Source organism: Prinia subflava, chromosome 1 (genome assembly GCF_021018805.1).
Source record: "Prinia subflava isolate CZ2003 ecotype Zambia chromosome 1, Cam_Psub_1.2, whole genome shotgun sequence".
Lineage (NCBI taxonomy): Eukaryota > Metazoa > Chordata > Aves > Passeriformes > Cisticolidae > Prinia > Prinia subflava.
The window spans coordinates 124806281-124826991 of NC_086247.1; the positions used below are offsets into that span (position 1 = coordinate 124806281).

Here is a 20711-nt window from a genome sequence, read left to right on the forward strand (position 1 = left end):
GTCAGCACATACTTGACCTCTGTGGCACTGATTTGTCCTGCTCAGAGGCTGGGTCCTGGGTGCTGGACACTCTTCAGTGAATGGGTGACCCTGAGATCCGAATAGGATAATGTTACTGGGAAGGACCATCAGCACAAATCTAAAATTAATAACCCCTCTGATAAATACTTTAAATGATTGCTTTATTGAAATTCTCAGTACATACTTCATGAGGTAGTTAAACCGTCAACTGGAACTGTACTTAGAATAAGAATATATTTTCTATTACAATTGTTATCCTGAATGAGATGATATATATTCCCTTAAAGAAAAACACTTCTGGTTATTTAGATTTCCTAGCCAATAGATTTCCTGAAGAGTTACAATGACAATATTAATAATTGGATTATTAGAAGTGAAGTAACTGTAAAGCTTGCAGTTCTAATTTGTGCTGCTTACTTACTATGTTTCTGGTTTTGAACCATTTTCATTTCAGCAGTCAGTTTCAGTTTTAGACCACTTCTGTGTGCAGGTTTCTGTATACATTACTCTGCCACATATCCTGCCTTACAAATATTGCTCATAATTCTTTGCATGTCTTTCCTTCAGAACATGGAAATTAGCACTAAAGCCTCAGGTTTAACTTTAGAAAAGGCTTTTTTCAGTCTAAAGGAACCTTATGGTGTCACTTTCAATCTCTTCTGTGAAAGTTAAATTTCTTTCTCTTGCTTCCTTTTATGTTCAGAAACTTGAATAATTTATTACTGCAAAGGAATGTGTACCAAATCCAGTAACCAACAGAGGATGTGGAAAGATTTATTGGGAGAAACATTAAGAGCATTCCTGGCCAGGTGTATTTTATTTCTTTCTGTGAAATGGAAAAAAATACTAAACACCTCCAGCCAACTTCAGATATGGCTGGAAGCCCATTTGGAAGAGAGTGCCTGTAATTGTGAAGTGCTTCTTGAGATAAACTGAACAAGAAGTGATGAAGGGCACAAGGAGATTTGGCATTGCTGAATAGCAAGAGCTGTGTTGCTGGATTTTGGAAGCAACTGCAGAGTTTGCGATCTGAGCGGGTGTGCGCTCGACTTCCGCTCTCCTTGTGCTTCATCCAGCAGTTTATACCCAGGGGAAGTGAGGGAGTGAATGCCCTGCTGAACCAGAGCTGTGAATTCTGAGTTTGCCTTTGCACCCTTGGTCCATGACAAAAGGTTCTGAAGGAGCAGGACATCAGCAGACTTCCGCACTCCTTGCTTAACTGAGAAAGTGTCACTCAGTGAACAGCAAGGTACGCGTCACGAGCATTTTTATTCTACCACAGCTTTTTAGAACTCTAATTTTACTGCATATTGGAATAGATAACATGAATTTGTAAGCAGTGTAAGGTTTTGCAAGGTTACAAATTGTAATTTGCTTATTTGATTATAAGTAGGACAAAATTCTAGGCAAATAAAAGTATTTTTTTCAGGAATGATAAAAAGTCAGTTATACAGTAGCTGTTTCTAATTCAATCCAGTTACCTCTCTGGCATGTTTAATTTCTTTTACATAAGTAACAAAGTTAATTAGAGCTTTATCATATAATTATGGAATAGTTTGGTTTGGAAGGGTCCTTTAAAGGTTAGTTGCCCACTCCAACCCCCCTGCTGTAAGCAAGACCATCTTCAAATAGATCAGGTTGCTCAGAGCCCTGTCCAACCTGACCTTGAATGTGTCAAGGGATGGGGCATCCACCACCTCTCTGGGCAATCTGTCCTATTGTTTTACCTGCCCATCATAAATACTTTCTTCTCTATATCTAGTCTGAATTGACTCTTAGTTTAGTTTAAAGCATACTCCATGTCCTGTTGCTACAGATTGTACTAAAAGGTCTGGCCCCATCTTTCTTGTAGGCCTTCTTTGTGTGCAGAAAGGCTGCAATAAGGTCACCCCAGGGCCTTCCCTTCTCCAAGCAGAACAACCCCAACCCTTTTAGCCCTTCCTCATAGGAGAGATGCTCCAGCCCTCTCATCATTTTTTGTGACTCTCCTCTGGACCTTTTTCTGCACTGAGAATGTTCCAGGTACACATTTTCCCTTTCAGTTTTTCCTTCAACTGCAACTTCTTAGTCTCCAGCTGCCCTCTGTGCTAGCTGAATAGGCAAGTCCCTTCAGTAGTTGCCTTATTTATTAAAAAGCAAGTTTTGATATTGTGTTTTTGTATAAGTTGTGGAAGCTGTTTCTTCTTTGTCCATTAGTCCAAATTTCTTATGTGTTCTCTATAAATTCTTCCTTTGTGCAGCATCTTAGAAAAAGAGGTGAAAAGATGGGGAATCAAACTGCTCTGTCCTTCTCCCCCAGGCAGGAAGCTCTATCTGTATGACATTTTACATGGATGTGAGTCTCATGTTATAGGACCCCCACGATGAGTTTCTTTGATCTGTCCAATAATCTCTTCCATTGTATACTAATTCTTACCTATCGCTTCCATCATGGAATAAATGGATTAAATGGATAGATAAAACCTATTGTTTATCCATCATGGCTATGGAGAACAGCTCAGGATTTCTCTTTGTAGATTCTCCCTACTCTAGAGTTTTGTAGACCTTTCTTTTTCTCTGTTTCTTCACAGAAATTGTTGTCTCCTATTTCTCGCACCAGGGATGTCTCCATTCCTGACCACACCTATTGCTATTTTCCCAGTGTGCAAATGGAAATCTTACTGGTAGCAAGAGGCCAACATTTTGTGGTCCATACCATTGAGAAAACTTGGAAATTAGACAAAAGAATCTTTCAAATGTGAGCTGGAGTGCTCAATTAGAAGCACAGAATCAATGTCTCATTTTATTGCTGTTTACTGTGTTGGTTTCTATACTTACCTATGAAAACCAGACTGCTTTTTGAAGTTACTTGATACAGAAATCAGCCTCAACCATTGAAATCCCAGTGCTTAAATGCCTTTGTGAATTCAAGCAGTTGGTAGACTACAGATGGGATTCAGTAGGTGCTTAAAGTTGCAGGTTTTTAACTATGGTAGTTGATTAAATCCTGTATTTTGTTACATGTTTTCAACCCCAAAAGTTTTACTGCCTTTTAGATTTTAAAATTCAGTTAAGAAGCCAGTGACAGAATCAAGTTTGTTGGTGGTCTCTGAGTTCATAGAATTTTAGCACTTTTGCATCAGGGAGATTGGAGAAAATGTTATTTGAAATTACGCTTACTTAAAATAAAAGTTTTAGAAGTTCTTCTTCTAATAAAGAGCTTTGTTTCTTCAGCAATCATATGGTAATTTGGCATAATTGAAAAATTATTTTAAATATTTACTTTTTCCACTTTTGTAAATATATTGTTTTTCTACTCCCTCTTTTTTTTCCTTTTCTTTTTGTTCCAGGACCCTTTGCTGCTTCAGGAGACAGTAAATTCTGCTGCTGCTCTTATCATGGCATTAATAAAGGACAGAAACCCGGAGCTGATTGGCCAGCTGTTGGTAGCATAAGACCATAAATCATGTGTAGCTTTTGGAAATGTTAGTTTTTCATCATGTGTTCACCAAAGGTCTTAAGCCATTTTATTCTTTGTTGAAAACTCTGGATTTATGCCATTTATTATTAAAATCCTTTAACGGCATATTTTTGATATTTAAAATACAAGTCTAATATTATGTATAAAGTGTAAAAGGAAATAAAAATAATTCTGAGATACACTGGATATATACTCTGAGGAATGGTAATGAAATGTTTTTTAAGGTACTGATCATTTTAAAAGGTGCACAGAGGACACCAAAGCATTCATGCAGAATTGTCTTTAACTGTGTGTGTGTTGTACTCTCGGATGTGACTCAAGTTTTATTTCAGACAAATTATTCCTAAAGCACAGCTCACCTACTTTATGTGAAATAATGTAAAAATTGCTGCTGTAATACCTACTAGTGAATTAGAGTTCCTTACAGAGTGTAGCTTTCCTGACATCAAGAGAAATGCATACTGCAGGAAGTGTTGGAAAGGTCAGGTACCTGTTCTCTGTGGAATGAAGATAACATCAAATCAAAGCTATGCACGGGTATCACGAGGTGCTGACCCCCAATTTTCCAGATGCAGTGTGCTCTGGCTGTAGCCTGCTTGGTGCTACACTTCTTCCAGTGCCCGTGTGCCCATTCAGGGCTCCTGTAGCTCCACTGAAATAGGAAGTGTCTGTTCATTCATGTAGAAGAATACACCTCTCATCTCTTGCTGGTTAGCAGATGTGTGTAGTAAATGGCAGGAAGGAGAGCGAGCATTATGAATTCAAAAAATGTGCTGCATTGGCTGAGTGTGGACCATTGGGACAGGAGGATGAAATGGTGCCTGTTTATTATGTGGAGTATCTCCAGGTATCACAACCACTAAGAGCACTACAAGCAGCATCCCTGGAGACATGCTTTTCCCTATGCATCAGACCCAGGAATTTTATCTCTCCTGCAATTTGTGAAGGGGCTAGGTTAGTATCTTACCTACTTGATATGGCTGGAATAAGGTCTTGGAGAAGTACCCCTACCCAAAGTCCCTGATTCAGTCTGTCACTGTCAGTTCAGCAAGTTTCCCTCTAAAAACAGCATCCCTCCCCTTATTCCCACCATGTTCCACTCCCTCTGGTGCTCAGACAAACCTTAGGATAACAAGCTCCCTGCTTGGTCCCTTTCCGCTTTCCTTTCACATGGCTACTTATATCTCTGGTTTAAATCCCTTTTAGAAGCTGATCTTGGTCCCAAACTTCCTTCATTGCACAATAAAATAGAGTTGTCAGCTGACAGTTCTATATCCAAAGCAGACATTTTCTTCCACACAAGTCATGCAAAGATAACTAACAAAGTTCCTGTGCATCGTCTGCTTTATTCTTCGCTTCTTTCTTCTCTCTACTTTGATTAATAATTTGTCCTTTTCTGACATTGTACAACATAAGCATTCATATTAGCTCTGTGTATAGCTATATAATAGGCATATTTTATTCATATATATATGCATGTCTGCTCATATGCAGAGCACACAAATAAATGAAGAACTAAAGAATTTATTATTGGTATTCATAATTTAACAGGACAGCTCTCACAAATAAGTTTTCTGAATGTGCTTTTACATTAATAAATTTGATGAAGGAATTTGTCCCACAGGCTTTTAAAAGACATGATGAAAGATGTCTGTTTGACTTATTTTGTTATTCTTGTTTGCTTGAAGACTAAAATGCAATCTGTGATGTGTTTTCCCTAAATAAGAAGGTGAATTTAGAAATCCTCCATGTTTTCTGTCTACTCTAATTTATACATTGTGATACTGCATTAACATTGGTTTGTGTGCAACAAAACAGAGCTTTTATTTTTAGGGTTGTTTTACTTACCTCATTCTCCTAAAAGGATTTAAATCCAATTAAAAATGATACCACAATGAACTGCTGTAATAAAAATATATATATTATAGTTGTTTATGGACTTATTTTGAGAAGAGAACAGACAATGCACAAGAAAAAGTAAGTTTTGGGTCATCCAATATACTTAGTACTAATCCTAAATGGAAGATAATCAGCATTATTAATGTACTGTTAATCATTGCATTATGGTTTTTTATTCTTTAGCAATATTTTAAAAACAATCTATGAACACTGAAAAGTCCATTTTGCTGGAAGCAAATACACCAACAACAGAACTACTAAAACAGATCACAAAATACTAAAACTGCAGTAAAAAAAAAAAAAAAAAGAAACTAGACTGTGATTAATGCTATTGTGTATCCAAACCAAATTTAAATGGTTTTTTGGGTGATTGTTAGTACTTACAATGGGAATAAAGATATAAAATGAAATTAAGAAACTGGCTGATTGGTTTTTGTGTGTGCATAGCTTCTCACAAATAGCAGCATACATGAGAAACTTGGCAGCCTTTTGTGCACACATGCTGTTTTCAATTTAACTAGTGAATCAGTCGCCACCCATACTGCTTTGAACATTTGGACAGAGATAACAGAAAGTAAATAGAAGCTCAGATTCTGCCAGCCTTGCTTACCTTACTCCTCAAGCACTCTAATTAGTATTCCTTGGGTAGTGTTCAGAAAAGAGAATGCAGAATGTGACTCTAGAAATGCTTTTCAAAACTGCAAAGTTGAGTGAAGTAGATTTGTATACTGAAACTAATAAACTTGAAAATATGAAAACTGTATGACTTTGTCTTCAGTCAGTTAGGCAGAGGAGTTTCTATTTAGTCTTTTTTTTCTTTAGGTTTTCAGACAACCTAGCTTAAAAAAACAGGTGTGATGGTCCTCTGAAGAAGAAATGAAAAGCATAGAAGATGGTGGTATTATAAACAAAAAACCCCAACACCCCAAAACTATGCCAAAAAGCAAAGAGAAAGAAAGTGAGATGTTGTTGTAATCAGTGGCATAATAGAGTCAACTTTGGTTGAGCTCATCTTAATAATTAATATATGTTGCAGAATAAAAATTTTCTGGATGCCATGAAGCCTTTGCTGTATTCAAATTTGTATTTCTATGTGACACCAGAGTCTCAACATCTCCACAATGCTGTTCTAGGTGCCATCCAAAGAGAAGCTTAAAAAGACAAAGTTTCCAATTGATGCTTGGCAATTTCTGAAGATACAGCAACTCCTCCTGTCCTGTAAATCATTCCAAGGGTCATACTTTGGTTGCTCTGTTCTCCCTGCCTCGGACACTTACCACTTCTCACTGCTTTTTGTTTGGCTTTCATTTCTGAAGAAGAGCACGATTACTTTGAGACATGCAAAAGCTTTTTTTATTTTGTATCTGCTTTTTATATCTTCATCCATAACTTTGATCTGAAAAATTCTGATTGATCTTATCAAGCATCCACCAATGTGTGACAATCCTTCCATTGCTGTTGAGGAAGGTTTGGGGCTTCAGGAACAGGCTTATGCTAACAGTGTTCCTGTAGGCCAGAGTTTGGGATGAGATGATTCCTGCCCAACTCAATCACGCTATTCTTTTGCACCTGATTTTGAATAATTTGTAAAGGCACATGGTTCAGTGACTAATTCCTTGCTCTGGGTGCCTACAGTGAGATACCAAAGGCAAAATATGAAAATGGGTTAAAATCTTTGTACAGTACCCCAATGCCTGTACTTTCAACTTCAGATGTAATTTTTTATGACATCTGTCTCCCTCAGCCCATTTCTCAGACCAGTTGTGTACCAGAATTCAGTTTTTCTCGTGCTTCTGGCAAGCACCAAGGAAAAGAAGCAGTCATTGACACCACATTTTTTCCCAGTGTAGGTTGATTTTGATTGACAGGGCTGTAAAGTACTTGTTAAATATACATTTTCCTTCGTTATTTCTTCCAGGAATACTCAATTAGTTTAGAGCTCTAAAAAACAAAATTTCATCACCTGTGCTGAGGAAATAATCCCAACTGTGAAAATACTTTTCATGATAGAATAAAGCCACTTCTCTTGCATACACCAACCTGGGGAGCAAAGAGGCATTTCTTAATATATTTATTCCAAGGTTAATTTAAGTATGCTTTAAATATTTAGATTGAAATTGATCTTGTCCTTCATTCTGCACCTATTCCTGTCTCAGAAGCTAAAACTATAATTCAGTTAAAATGCCACAACACTAAATTATAATACAGTTACAAAGATAAATGAGAGAGCAAGAGACTTTGACAAGAAAAAGGTGATGTGAATTTAAATAGCATGGAGAAGCAAGGCAGCAAGAGAGAATATAACAGAGCTCCACCAGATGGCAAAACCTGCCGGGGAGGTCCCTTGAATGGCACGATAGGCTAAGGGCTGCAGCCACGAACACTTTCGAGGTTCAGTAGCACTTCCAATGGCAGCTCAATAAGGCATTTTTCTCTTCAGCAGCCATTTTAGGTAACTCTGTCTCTTGGGTAGTTGTTTGTTGTTACTTCTGCATCTCTTTCATTACTCTGCCTCCTTCCTTTTGTTTTTGTGCCTCAGACTGGTCGCTTCAAATTTCATATTTCCTTTTCATTTCAGCTGTTCCTGTTTTTTCCTGTGTTCTTTCCCCATCCTTTCCCCTACTTCTGTCGCTTATTCTTTCTCTCCGTATTTGTCATTCTTTTTCCATTCCTCCCGGCCCACCATCATAGAAAGAGATGATCCCCCCTCCCTTCCCTTGCAAGCCAGGCCGTGGTCTGGCACCAGAAGCCCTTCCTCGCTGCTGGATCGAGAACTGAGGCGCTCGGGCTCTGGCACCTCGGCGCTGCTCACAGCTGGGACTGAAAGCAGATGTCACTTCCGTGCCAGCTGCGGGCAGATGAGCAGCAGTGCCCGAGGGACAGACCTCCTGCACGGCTGGGCTGGCACTCGCTCGAGTCAGGCTCAAAGCGGAGCCGTCCCTCGGCGGGGATAATCCGCCCCAAGGCCGGACCCGCTTCCCCTGCTTCGGTAGCCAGCCCGGGGTTTGTAAAGTCAGCGCCTAGTCAAGGAGCCAGTTTGCAAATCTATCAGAATGGCAGCGACAACAAAAAGTGAAAGGAAAAAAAAGCCAAATCCAGGTATGGCTTACAGTCCTGGTGACTGGAAAAAGTGTGTTTTCACTTAGTAACCAGTGGTTTTGCCAGGAGCTGCTCAGAGACAAAAAGCAAGGAACCCCACGATGCTGTGTTAAGCAGTTTCTTTCCGCAGCAGAGACGCAGCCTCACTGAAGCCCCGCTGAAGTCAGTGGGACTGAAATTCCCGTGCGGTGCACTCGAAAATGCACAGCATCTCCTCCCTCCGGCCATCTTCAGCTAACTCACATAACCATGCTGGTTATGCTAGGGGCTTGTTATTATTATCATCAGCAGCATTTTTATTGTGCTGCAGTTTTAAGTGTGTATTTATGCTGTGCTCAACTCCCTTGCCATTTGGTAGGGAACATTATGGTCTTCATTAATGCCCACTATGTTTTGGAATTTAGTTGTGACTCCAGCTTAAGCACCCACAGGCCTGTGGTACGTGGGGTTATAGGGACACTTTTAAGGAGCAGAATTTAAAATCTCTCTTTGAGGACTCACCCTGAATCCAATGACAGCACAATGAGCCTAAAAGGATGATTTTGTGCAGGACTAGAAAAATACAGTGTCCAAAAGTGTCTTTTGGACACTAATTTTGTCCCTCTCTCCTGTATGCAAGCATTTAGGGTTGTGCTGCTGTGTAGATATTTGGACAGGCAAGCTGAAAAACTGTCACCTGTGTGGAACTAACCCAGCAAAGAGTGGCTAGCAAGCTCTCAGCAGAGTCACCAGGTGGGATGCCTTTGGGGGAGAAGGTACCTTGTGATTCCTGCTGCAGAGGGAGGTGCTGGAGGCATGTAGGGCTGCAGCAATAGATTCACAGATTTGCCTAAAAGGTGACTCAACCGTGGGGCACTGTTCTCTTAACTTTGCAGTCTCAGGTCCTGCCTATGTTGAGGGCAAGATGAGTATTTGTTATTCTAACACAGTTGTGCCCCTTTGGCAGACAAGGGTGTATATACACGGGTGGAGTGTGGGAGGGTCAGACACTGGAGGTGTCTCCTTTTTGGCTGTCATGTGCAGCCTTTGTGAGCAGTAAAGTGAGCCTGGTTGTGTGTTGTGACATGCAAACCTCTCTAAAAATGACAAATCTGAAAATGCTCAGAGGTGAACTGCATTCCAGACTGGTAGGTCAGGATAAGAAAAGGAAGGAAGGAAACGAGGTGTCTCTCACCTCTTCTGGGAGTGGCTGCTTACAGCAGATCAAAGAAGTACTTTTGTGATAGATATTTGAAGAAAAGCTGCAAAATGCCTTGAGTGCACAGCAGAAAATACACATTACTTCTCTTTGGTTGTTTGGTTTTTTCTTAATCCTTAAAGCAACTGGCTTCACCGATTTTGGTCTTTAATCCTGCTTCCGATTGTGCCCCTTTGTGTAGGCAGCTCCACAGCCTTGGAATGTGCAGGGTTTGTCCAAAGCTTTGCTGCACCATGGTTACTGCTGGTTACTTACAGTAGAAGAATGGTCATTACAGTGGCAGCAATGCACCCTCTGCTGGTCTCCATCAGTATTTTATCCAAAATCTTCCCCAAGTTAACTATCAACAAAAACTGCTGATGGCAGAGGAAGGGCCAATATTTTTCTCTCTGATTCCCAGCAGTGATAACCTAAGGTGTTGAGATGAGATGAAAAAAGTCTGGGCATGGTGTCTGCTACAAAGTGAAAAACAAAGATGCAACTACCTTCAAGAAGAGGCTGGAAAGCACCCTTAGCATGTGGGCTAATGGAAAAATGGGGATTCATGCTAATCAGCTTGTGTGGGTGGAGGATGGCAAAGCATTTGTTATCGTCTGGGACGCTCCTGCCAACTCTGCCTTAGGCTGAGTTTTTGGTAGTGGCTTTTGCAGACCTTTTCATTCCTCTCAAAATACACTGAGTAAGATTTGTTTCAGCTTTCTGGAAAACCCTAAATTACAGACAAAATGGGGATTTGAACAATTCTGTGTTCAAATTATGAATATTCAAATGGGTTTTTGAATGCTATTTTGTATTTTAGTGAAAATCTCAGGTATTTTTTTTCTTTTTTAATTTTTATGAATCTTAAGCCAGATTTGGAAAAAGCCTTGGAAGCATCAGAAAAAAAAACCTAGAAAGTATTAGCTGTACCTCACTGTGACAGATGTGGTCTGTGACTCAAGTGAGCATTAATGAATGGCTGGGCATAATGGCAGTAAGTGGGAAACAGGTGATTGTAAGCTCAGCCTACACTACTGATCTTGTATGCAAATTAAAAAAAAACCCAACAAACCCTGTTTTGAACGTGAAGTAAAATGGGAAAGAAAATCTCAGTAAGAACAGACATCCACTAGATTCAGCGAGGATAACAATGATTTCTAGTCCATGATAAAGAAATATCCTTTAGAATGAATCTAATAATTTATGTTCTTTATTAGGTTTGTGTTTTTCCACAAGAAAGCATTCAGATGGAGCCTCATAGGATCTTTTGGGACTAAAAGGCTGAATTGTAGATATTCAGTGTGGAAAAAAAAATAAACTTGTAGAAAATTATGTTGTAGGTAATAATGCCTTGTAAGTAAAACACTGCTCTTCAGCAGCTCTTTCATGCCCTCTGCAGTTAAAACTGTTTCGTGCCTATGCAGTCAAAGTGTGTTTTTCCCAGCTGCAGAATTCAGTACCTTGGGTTAAGGAAAACTGTAAAACTGTAAATGCGATTGGAAATATTTTTGGGTTGCCAGGAGGTTAGGTTCTGACTTTTATTATGCACTCACCTTTTACAAGCATTACAGTAATGCAGATGATGCTGTGCTTTTACAGTGGTGCCTATTACAGAGCAAGGGCTGAGAGCACAGAAGGGAACAGAGGTGCCTTCCTAGGTGAGATCTTTGCTGGTTTCTCTACATGCAGGCATCCATCTGCACTCAGGTCTGGAGTTCCATGCATATTTGCTGGCAGGTAGAAGTTATGTACAGATGACTGTATAAACTACTTTAAAGTAACTGTGAGTCTCATCATTGCCTGTAACATTTTTAGCATTGGTTTCAGAAAGTGCTGGTCATATTTTTGCACAGAATCATCTGAAGTGATTCATCCTACCCAAAACATCTCACCTTATAAAAGCAGGTGAGAAAAAGTGTCTTATTTCAGTTGATTGTACCTTGATTACGTTCAACTAATTTAAAAGACATGTCTAACTTTTGGACACACAAAATTATGAAATAGTGCACCATAGCCCTTCTACTTACATTTGAAGAGAAATGTGCAAGAGTGCATAAAAATTTCATTGGATGAAAGAAGAAATGGTCAGTTTCTACAGTGCCAAAGGTCAGTCCTGAAGTATCTATAACAGGACTCTTGGGAAGGAAAGAATAAGTATGACATAATTAAGTGAAAGAATTAGTAACAATAACAACAGCAGTAATAATAATAATAATCACGTTTAAAGGAATTAAAACATGCAAATGTCAGAAATGCTGAGAAGGTGATCTGCTGCTTAAAACATCAAAGATATCTTATTTTTCATACCAATGACATTTTCATGAGTGACTGCTGGTTACTGATTCTGGCATGGCTACTGATTCTGGCATGGTTACTGATTCCACTATGTACTAGGACAGGTCCAAGCAGTTATATTTTATATATATAATTGAAACAAGAATAACTGCTGCAAGCTCTCTGGGCTATGGCTCTTGCTGTCACTGCTGTGTTCATTAGTAGAAACAAAATTTGAACTCAGACACTTGTCTGACAAAAGTATCTCTGAAGAAACTAACATATTGCTATGCACTGAATGCATTGCTTTGGGTTGCTGATCTTCACTGAGGCATTAATGTGCCAGCCACTTTTGAAACAGTGACTGTTCTCCACGGAACTCCACAGCCCAAATTAACCACCCGAGGAGTGAGGCTGGACACAGATGCTGCAAGGAGGCTGGGGAAGGTCAAGAACCCAGGCACTGCTTGAGGAAACATGAAGCCCCAGAATGGTGAGGTCAGTTTGAGATCACAGAGACCCCTTAGGCCTCAACTGTGTCTTGCTGCCCTCTTTTCTCCCTATAAAAGAGGAAAGTGAGTATTGTGCACATGGTCCCATGTTTCAATAAAGACCAAGGAATCTGGTTTCCTGGGCCAGTCCTGCTCAGGGAAAATGAGAGCTGGCAGGTTGGTAAACTTCACTAGGCTTCAGCCTCTCCCTCTATGCAGTATAAATAATGGCTACTTCACAGCAGCATTTCTTACAATGAATGTATTCATATTTATGAAGTCTTTTGTAAATTGAAAACCGTAAATGCTTGAAGGAGCTGTCCTGTAAAATTTATTACTGCTGAGATGATACTAAAGTGCCTAAAACAACTCTGTGTATTAGGGAACCCTTGGTTAACCAGTTGAACCATGGAAATCTTGCTTTGCCTGCATTCATTTTTCAGTGGCTCTAGAGATAATAGATGGTATTACTCATGTACCTGAAATATAGGCAAGGACCTTGGACCACAAAATTTATCAGTGTATTAAATTTACTCAGCCATGTTTCTCATTTGACTCATTTGATGTTGTGCAGTAGATTTACGAATGCTCATCCCTGTTTATGTTGTTTATCAGCAGCGTGAATTGAGCTGAAATCCTTCTTGGGCAGACCCATTACACCATGCTGTTATGAAGTGGGGTTTTTGAAAGCATTTAATAGAGGACTGGACTTCCAACTTGTGTGCGCAGCACTAGGAGAGCAGGGCTGGCCCATGTGTGTGTAACCCTGCCAGCCCAGGCTGTGCTAACAGAGGTGGGGCTGGCTGGGGGACCTCAGGAGAGGGCTGGGGACAGGCAGCTGGGGACAGGCAGCTCTTTGGCATTCATTTCCAGGCAGAGCCTTCTTCTTGATCCCTGCACAGGCTTTGCTGCAGGTGCATCACACCCTCAGCCCAATCCGGATGCTGGCTCAGCCCCTTCCCAGCCTGGAGGGGATGGTGGGTGAGCTCAGGTCCCCCAAGGGACCATCAGTGGGAAACATCCCCATGTCCCTCTTCACTGCTGACTGCTCTCTGTCTGGGGCTGGGGCTGACATTTGGTAGGATGAGGAGGAGAAAACACTTGGGAATATTCCGCCTAATGAATTTTTGGGAAGAAAACACCTTGTCTACTAAGTGATCTCTGGAACCAAATTGGAATAAGTCTGGGATTTTAGCTCATTTAAAACACATAGGCTTTAATCAATTCACCAAAGCCGTGGCCTAGCATTTCTGTATTTCTGTGCTGGCTTCAGAGGAAAGCAGATCAGGCTCTCGTCCCCATCTTGCAGCTGTCCTCTGCCAAGTGCCTGAGGGACAACCATCTCCTTCTGAGGCACTGAAGCAAGCTGCAGGTGCAGGGGGGGAGCTGGACAACTCTGGAGCCTCTGTAAAAGATGTTCAGCCACGAAGACTACTCCACAGGCAAGATGGCATTAAACAGCAGAATATTCCTCCCATGGGGCAATACATTATTATAGGGAAATGCAGTTTAATAAAAAAACAACCAACCAACCAACAAACAAACAAAAAACCAAAAAAACAAAAACAAAAACAAAAAAAACCCACAAAAAACAAACAACAAACAAACAAACAAAAAAAAACCCACACAAAAAAACCCAGAGCAAAGCATTTGAAACAAGCTGCACTTGGATGCCAGACTGTTTTACTTTGATTGAAAATACTCGGATGTTTCAAAATTTCCCTTTTCTCTCACTACTCATAGATATATATATAAAACAACAAAACAACAACAACAAAACAAACAAACAAAAATTTTTTTTTCTAGCTTTGATATAGGTTGAACATATTTAAATGTCAGACTTCGTGGAGGGACAAAAAAATCATTTGTGCCCCTCAGCTTTGCCATAGAGCGGTGGTGAGAGAGATGATGGAGAGGTGTGCTGGAGGCAGCCGTGCAGGAGAAGGGGGCTGTACCAGAAAGGGAGGAACAGAGAAAACAGCATCTCTGGAAGCACCTGAGAGCCATAAAGAAATGGGCCGAGACCCTAAAATACTGAGCAAGAGGAGAGAAAGCAAGCGATGATGAGGTTGGGATTGCTGCTGCGATAAAGGTGCGGCGTTCCGCCTGCAGAGCCTTTCCAGCGGGATGCCGCCGATGGAGGCGGCGCTGAATGGCAGTGGGTGAGTGCTCGGGCACCGCGGGCAGGCGGGAGCGCAGGGCCGGCCCTGCAGGGGGAGTCGAACACCGGGAATGCAGCGGCGGCGGCTCCCGGGGCTGCCGCCGGTGACACACGGCCCCGCTCCCGCTGAAGGCCCGAGCAGCTGAGCCCTGCTAGCTGCGGCTCATGGGCTGCATGAGATAGAGGCTGGGCCATGGGTTCAGCTAACGCAAAGCGCTTTGTGATATTACGAGGTGGATGTGCGTGTGCGGCCGCCTCCTGGCGCATACCAAGGTTCAGGTTGCGAGCTTCCAGCTAAGAAAAGACAGCCTAAAATCTCTGCCCTCTCATGTAGTCAGTCAGTCCCAGGCTCACTGGTACCTTCATCGAACTTAAACTGTATTAAAACTTAAAGCTTACAAAAAGAAAGTATATTGTTCAGCAAATCCTACACTGTAATTTTAAAATTACATTTGTGATGATTCATTATCCTAAAAATAATGTGCAATCACATATTAATGGCTAAGGACAGAATCAGCAAAGGCTGAAGATAAATATCTGTTCCATACCAAAGTACTTATTCTCTGGTTCTCACTTGCCCTCTTCCTTTAGGATAGCCTGTGCAGGAGGTGTGGGCTCTTCCCAAGTGGGTCCAGAGCAGTTTTGTGAATGACAGTCTAGAGCCAAGGGAGCTGCACCTGGTGTGTAGTTTGGGGAAACAATTACCAACTCCTCAACAACTGCCAGAGCCAGGCAGGGCTGGAGGGAGCTGCAGGAGCTCCTGTGATCTCTGTCTGGCAGACACTGAAAGTCCGCACGTGCACAAAGGCACGTTCAGAACTGCACCTGCACACGTGCTCATTTATAGGCCCCGCGTTTCAGCCAGGGCCACTCCGTGTTATTCTCAGTTGTCATCAATCTCTTTATTCTTTTGCACTGTTTGTTGCATCCACTTCTTTTAACCACTGGTGCTAGAGGTGTAGTTAGTAAGTGCCTCACCCCTGCTCAGAGAAGATTGTGCTCCTTTGCTCAATGTCAAAGTTGTCTAAAGACCACTCACAACATGTAAGATGTTTGAATGTCCTATACATAACAAGATCTTTTTACATACTTTATCCAGCTTAAGTGCTGATGGTTATCAGTGCAATATACTTAGACAATATTTTGGCTGTATCAGCTTGCTGTATTCTTGATCTTTCTCATTAAATTAAGTACAAGTGCTAATAAATGACAGATTCCCTTTCTCTATCTGTGAGCACTTTTCAGACATTTTTCACATTTCACATATTTTACCCAATCAACTCTTTCCAATTATTCTGATCTATTTGAGACAGAGAATGAAGTTTTCCACTAGTTACTGTAAGCATTAGCTTAAACAAGTACACAATAAAACTTAATTTTCAGTGGCTTATATGTAACATTTTGCATGGGAAGATCCCCAAGTACTTTATAAGCATTCATTAGAGGGGACAGCAAGCAATGTGTGATAGCCAGGGAGAGCTGTTCCCATTCTGCTGAGAGTCACAGTTTCTGAGTCTTGATTTACCCACAGCCTTTGCAGCGAGATAGTGCAATTACACTTCTTGACAGCAGCACACCATCAAGAATTGCTGCTACCTCTGCCCCCACCTTTCTTTACAATGTGACCCCTCTCCACTGGCTATTTTTACAGAAGACTGTGACAATCCAGCTGTTTTAAAGGATTAACTAGGTGTCGCATAAGAAACTAACACGACTAATTTTGGTGCAGGTACTCCAAATAAAATCCACAGTGTCCACACTGAAGATCAGGAGCTTACTCTGGATAGAACTGTAAGGCAGCATATGGTTTAGCTATCTCTTGCTGTATGCTACTCATAGAAAGAGAAAACAGCTGTTGAAATTGCAACTCTTCCTTGTACTTTCAGTCACGGACAGTCCAGTGAAGCTCCCCCGAAGCTGGCAGTTTTGACCACCCGGAATCAAATGAACAAATTGTTTGTGCAGTGCCACTGGTCTCCACGCTGATACAAGGACATACTGAAAGCAGCTGAGGAATCTCAGCTGTCTGTGTGAAAGGCCAAAAAAAGGTATCATTCAATGTAATGGTTGCATAAATGAGAAAAATAAATGGAAACAGGAAAAAGACATGCTTAAATATCCCCCACAGTCACCTAGTGGTCCAGCCACACTTTACAAGGTGTTGCTTCTAGAGGTTGTAAACATTATTCTCCCCAAAAGTCAGCTTCCTGTGCATTGTTCTGGGCTTGCACTTACAGGCACTGCCTTCTGCAAATCTTACTATTTCACCTGCAACACAGGCCTGGCATGACTGTGTTAATTTGATTCTTCCATTAGCCTGGCTTCTGTTACTTGTGATTCCTCTGCAATATATTCCTTTTTATGGTATAGAAGGAAAAGGAGCAGATACCAACAAACTTGTTGCACAATCCTGAAAAATCTCAGGAGAGTCCTTGTCGGGAGGTAACTTACAAGGACATTGGTACAATGAGTAACCGTGGGTTTTCTCCTTGGGAAAAGATGTTCAATCCATTCCTTATAAGTATACAAAGTTGTTTGAGAGAGGTATTGATTTCGGAACCAGTTTCTGTTCTTTGGAACAGTCCAAACTCCTTGAATGTTGGCCAGTTTCTCAGGTCCTAAAAGATAACAAGAGCAGAAGTCTTGACAAATTGTCCAAGGTACTTTATCAGATTTCTCCTGAGGAATGGAGATCAAGAAACTATATAGCTCAGTAACCACCAGAAAAAACATTGCACTCTTATCTTCTGAAATGGAACAGTATTTAAGTCACCTGTACAACCTGTGGTAATCTCCAAGCAAGTTACTATAAGAACAGCAGAATTCTTCAGGTAAAGGCTCATGTGTTGTTTTGGTTGTCTTGCCACACTGTAGAGATTTCTAACCTTTAGTGATCTGTGTGCAGTTCAGAGGCAGAAACCAAAGTAACTTCAGGGAGGGACAGAACTGGGAGCCCACTGCCAGCACTTACCACTGCACACACTTCTCAGAATGGTCAAGGCCTTCTGGCAGCTCCTGGGCAGACTCCTTTGCAGGCTGTGTCTCGGCCTCAGCTGCACGTCCTGCTGGCCAAACTCCCTTCTGCTACACCAGCTGCAAAGCTTCTCTTCCCTTTATAGGCAGCTATTGTCAGTCTCAAATCCAACATCTCCAGTCCCATATTATCATGACCTTCATGTGTGCTTTTCCAGTGGAAGGGCCCTTTCTTACACTGGATTACTTTTTCCTTACACTGGATTACTTTTTCCTTACACTGGATTACTTTTTCCTGGTCTTTGAATTGAAAAACTGTATTGACCCCTGTTTCCACAGGAGTCCAGAAATCTCTGTAAATCTCTCTTCTGTTTCCTAGAAAAATACTACCTGCACCCTTTATTATTTTCCTATCCTGCTCTATAATATCAGAAACAAAGCTTTTCTTCTCATTTTTTACAATATCTTCTTCCTCCTGGTACAGCCACTGACTTACCAGCTGCACGTGGAAAGGGCCCTCAAGTACATGGTGCTCTGAAACTCTGTGCTGGTCTGTTGTCAACAGAAGTCTGTTCTGATGTTAAGTTTACAGAGAGATCAACAGGTGCTGTTATAATTCGGAAATATTCCATTTTATAGCCAGATCATGAAAAAATATATACTCAATAGAGTTGCCTATATTATATATATATCATATGCACTTATATCTAGCTATAAATAAAATCTATCGTCTATATATAAAAGGTGTCTGGATGCAAATATATGCATATATATATATACACATTTGTTTACATTTTAATGTCCATAGGCCTAGGAGAAACACATGTTTACAATATGCAGTTTGGGGAACAAGAATAGAACCTGTCAATAGTTAAGATGTTAATGTTTAAAACCTGACTGCAGGTAAGTAATAAAAGAGGCACCTTCATCAGATGTGTTCACAAATATAATGATATCCTAAGTCTGATAAAGCCAGAAGTCAAACATGAAAGAGCAGGCAGGGAGCTTCAGGAGGCTGAGAGCAAACATGAAGAGACGGATCTGAAAGGCCATGAAGAGCGAACCGTGTTGAAAATGAGATGGTTAAACCTGAGTTACTCTGAATAAGCTCCAGTTTCTTATTTGAATGCATTGTGGGTGGACCAACACAAAATGTTTACTCTCTAGGCTTGGCAGACTGTTATCTTTCACCTAAGAACAACTTGCTGAGGCATTTAAAAACAATACTGAACGCTGAGGAGACAAAGTTGGCAAACATTTTTCCCCAGTAGTAGTTTTTTTTTTTTTCTCTCACTAGTCCCTAATGCTGTCATAGTGTTTGCAAAATGAAGAGGTGTGTGGTGTGGTATGGCAAGTACTGTATGGTGGAGTCTTTTTTTAAGATTTATAAGATCTAGAAAGCCATGTGCCAGTAGAAGACAGCTGCATGGCTCTGAAGAGCTCTGCCTCTGTACTCTTTTATGTGCTAAAATAGCCTATTTATCACACACAACACTACATCTTTCTCTATATTCCTTTCCATTCATTTATGTAACCCTATAAAATGACAAAGATTTCAATTAATATTAAATGCACCTTAGCAGAACTGCAAAGTATAGGACAGTTTGACTTCATGAAGCTTTATTATTATTGCTCGATTAGGGGTTTCTGCTGTCCCTATATGGGGAGACTCAATCTAAAACTTCACCTAAACCAGTGGGAACGCTTTCCAGGTCTTTAAAGGGTAGCAGAGCAATTCACAAGGTGGATGAGATGATTAGCCTCAAATACAATGTTCTTGTTCAGACAAACATTGGTTTTCAGTTCTACTGTCTTACAATGAGGAAAAGTCGCTTAGGACAAAGTGCCTTTGCTCACCGCTAAAGTTTCAAAGAAGGAATCCTTTCTGTTTAAACTACCTCTGTATTTCTCATGTACACTTCCAGATGATTCTTTGCCCCTGTCTTCCCCCACAGGTTTGGTTAGCAGGAGGTGCTGCAGACCCCTTAGCACAGGTGATGTGACCCCAGCCTCCCGTGGCAGGAGCCGCATTGCTGCCGTGCGGTGCTGCAGCCACGACAAGGAAAATACACTCCTGGGAGATTTCAGCCTAAGGGGAACAGAGGGGAAGGCTCAGCACAAATCGGGACACAGAAAGGCAGGAAGAAAACAAGAAAATACTGAAAAGCTCTAAGTGAATTTACAGAACTTCAGATTGGGTTAATTTCAAATGATGGGCTCTGTAATCTAGTTCGTTCACCTCCTCTGTGGTTATTGTGCTGTCACAAAGATTTAGATAATGAGTGAATACCTTTTTTCAGCATTTGTCTTAATGGTCTTGTCCTATTTCAGCTAGCTATTTGCTAAATCCTCTTTTTGTACATAGTAATTGCTTAAGGTAGAATCTGCATTTGAAACAATTGGAAAGCTCTTTATATTACTTATTTATTTTAAAAGTGTTATTTTGCAAGTATGATTTCCTGAGATGCATTCTGCTATATTTTAAATCTAATCTGAGGTCTGGATGAAAACATTTAGGTCCCCTCCCTATCTATCTCCCACTGCCAAACTGGACAATCTTCATCTGGTTTTCAGAGTTCAGCTTTTTCACATAGCACTAATTCTAGTGATTAGTTAATAAAAGCTCTTCTCTCTGCTTTCTTTTCTACCTTATGTCTATTCATTAATTTATATCAGAAATAGTCTAATGGAATGATCTGTCACAGAATACTAATTGAAGAAGGCTGGTTCATCGACTCTAGAACACTGAACACCAAAGGCCTTGCACTTCTCAAAATCTGAGCGGCAGAAAGTCAAGGTGGAAAAGTCACTGGCATCATGGGTTTGTGCATCAGAGCTTACTCCCAGCTGGCTGGAAGCCCTTCAAGTCCTGGCCCTTGGTTCTGCTTTTTGTCCCCAGTGCCTGGGAGCAAAGAGCCTGAAAGTGGCTCAGACAAAGCCTTTCATGGGACTGGAAGGTGGTTGGTTGAGGAATTCCTGCCAGGCTGCAGGTTCTTGCAAGGAAGCCCAGAAAGTACCAGTTAAATATGAGGTTTTCCCTGGAATACCTGCTTTGAAACCTGATGAGCCAGCACAGCTATTGATGAAAGTGATGTTTTTCTCAATTTTATAGCTGTTAAAATAACAGCTTAAGCCAAAAGAGAAACTTCTTTAAGG

At 40.9% G+C, this 20711-nt stretch overlaps 1 protein-coding gene across 3 annotated transcripts in view; it reads left to right on the forward strand.

Moving 5' to 3' along the window:
* CRPPA (CDP-L-ribitol pyrophosphorylase A) overlaps positions 1-20711 on the forward strand; it is a 134121-nt gene that overhangs the window by 100627 nt on the left and 12783 nt on the right. The window contains exons 10-11 of one of the 3 annotated variants that reach the window (XM_063411323.1): positions 1635-1658; positions 3372-3667. The exons of 1 other annotated variant lie outside the window; for it this stretch is intronic. In XM_063411323.1, the coding sequence (XP_063267393.1) occupies positions 1635-1658; positions 3372-3455 (108 nt within the window). In that variant the 3' untranslated portion in view covers positions 3456-3667. Of the gene's footprint in view, positions 1-1634; positions 1659-3350; positions 3668-20711 lie in introns of those variants that run through there. One more of the 3 variants, XM_063411277.1, reaches the window with a different exon arrangement.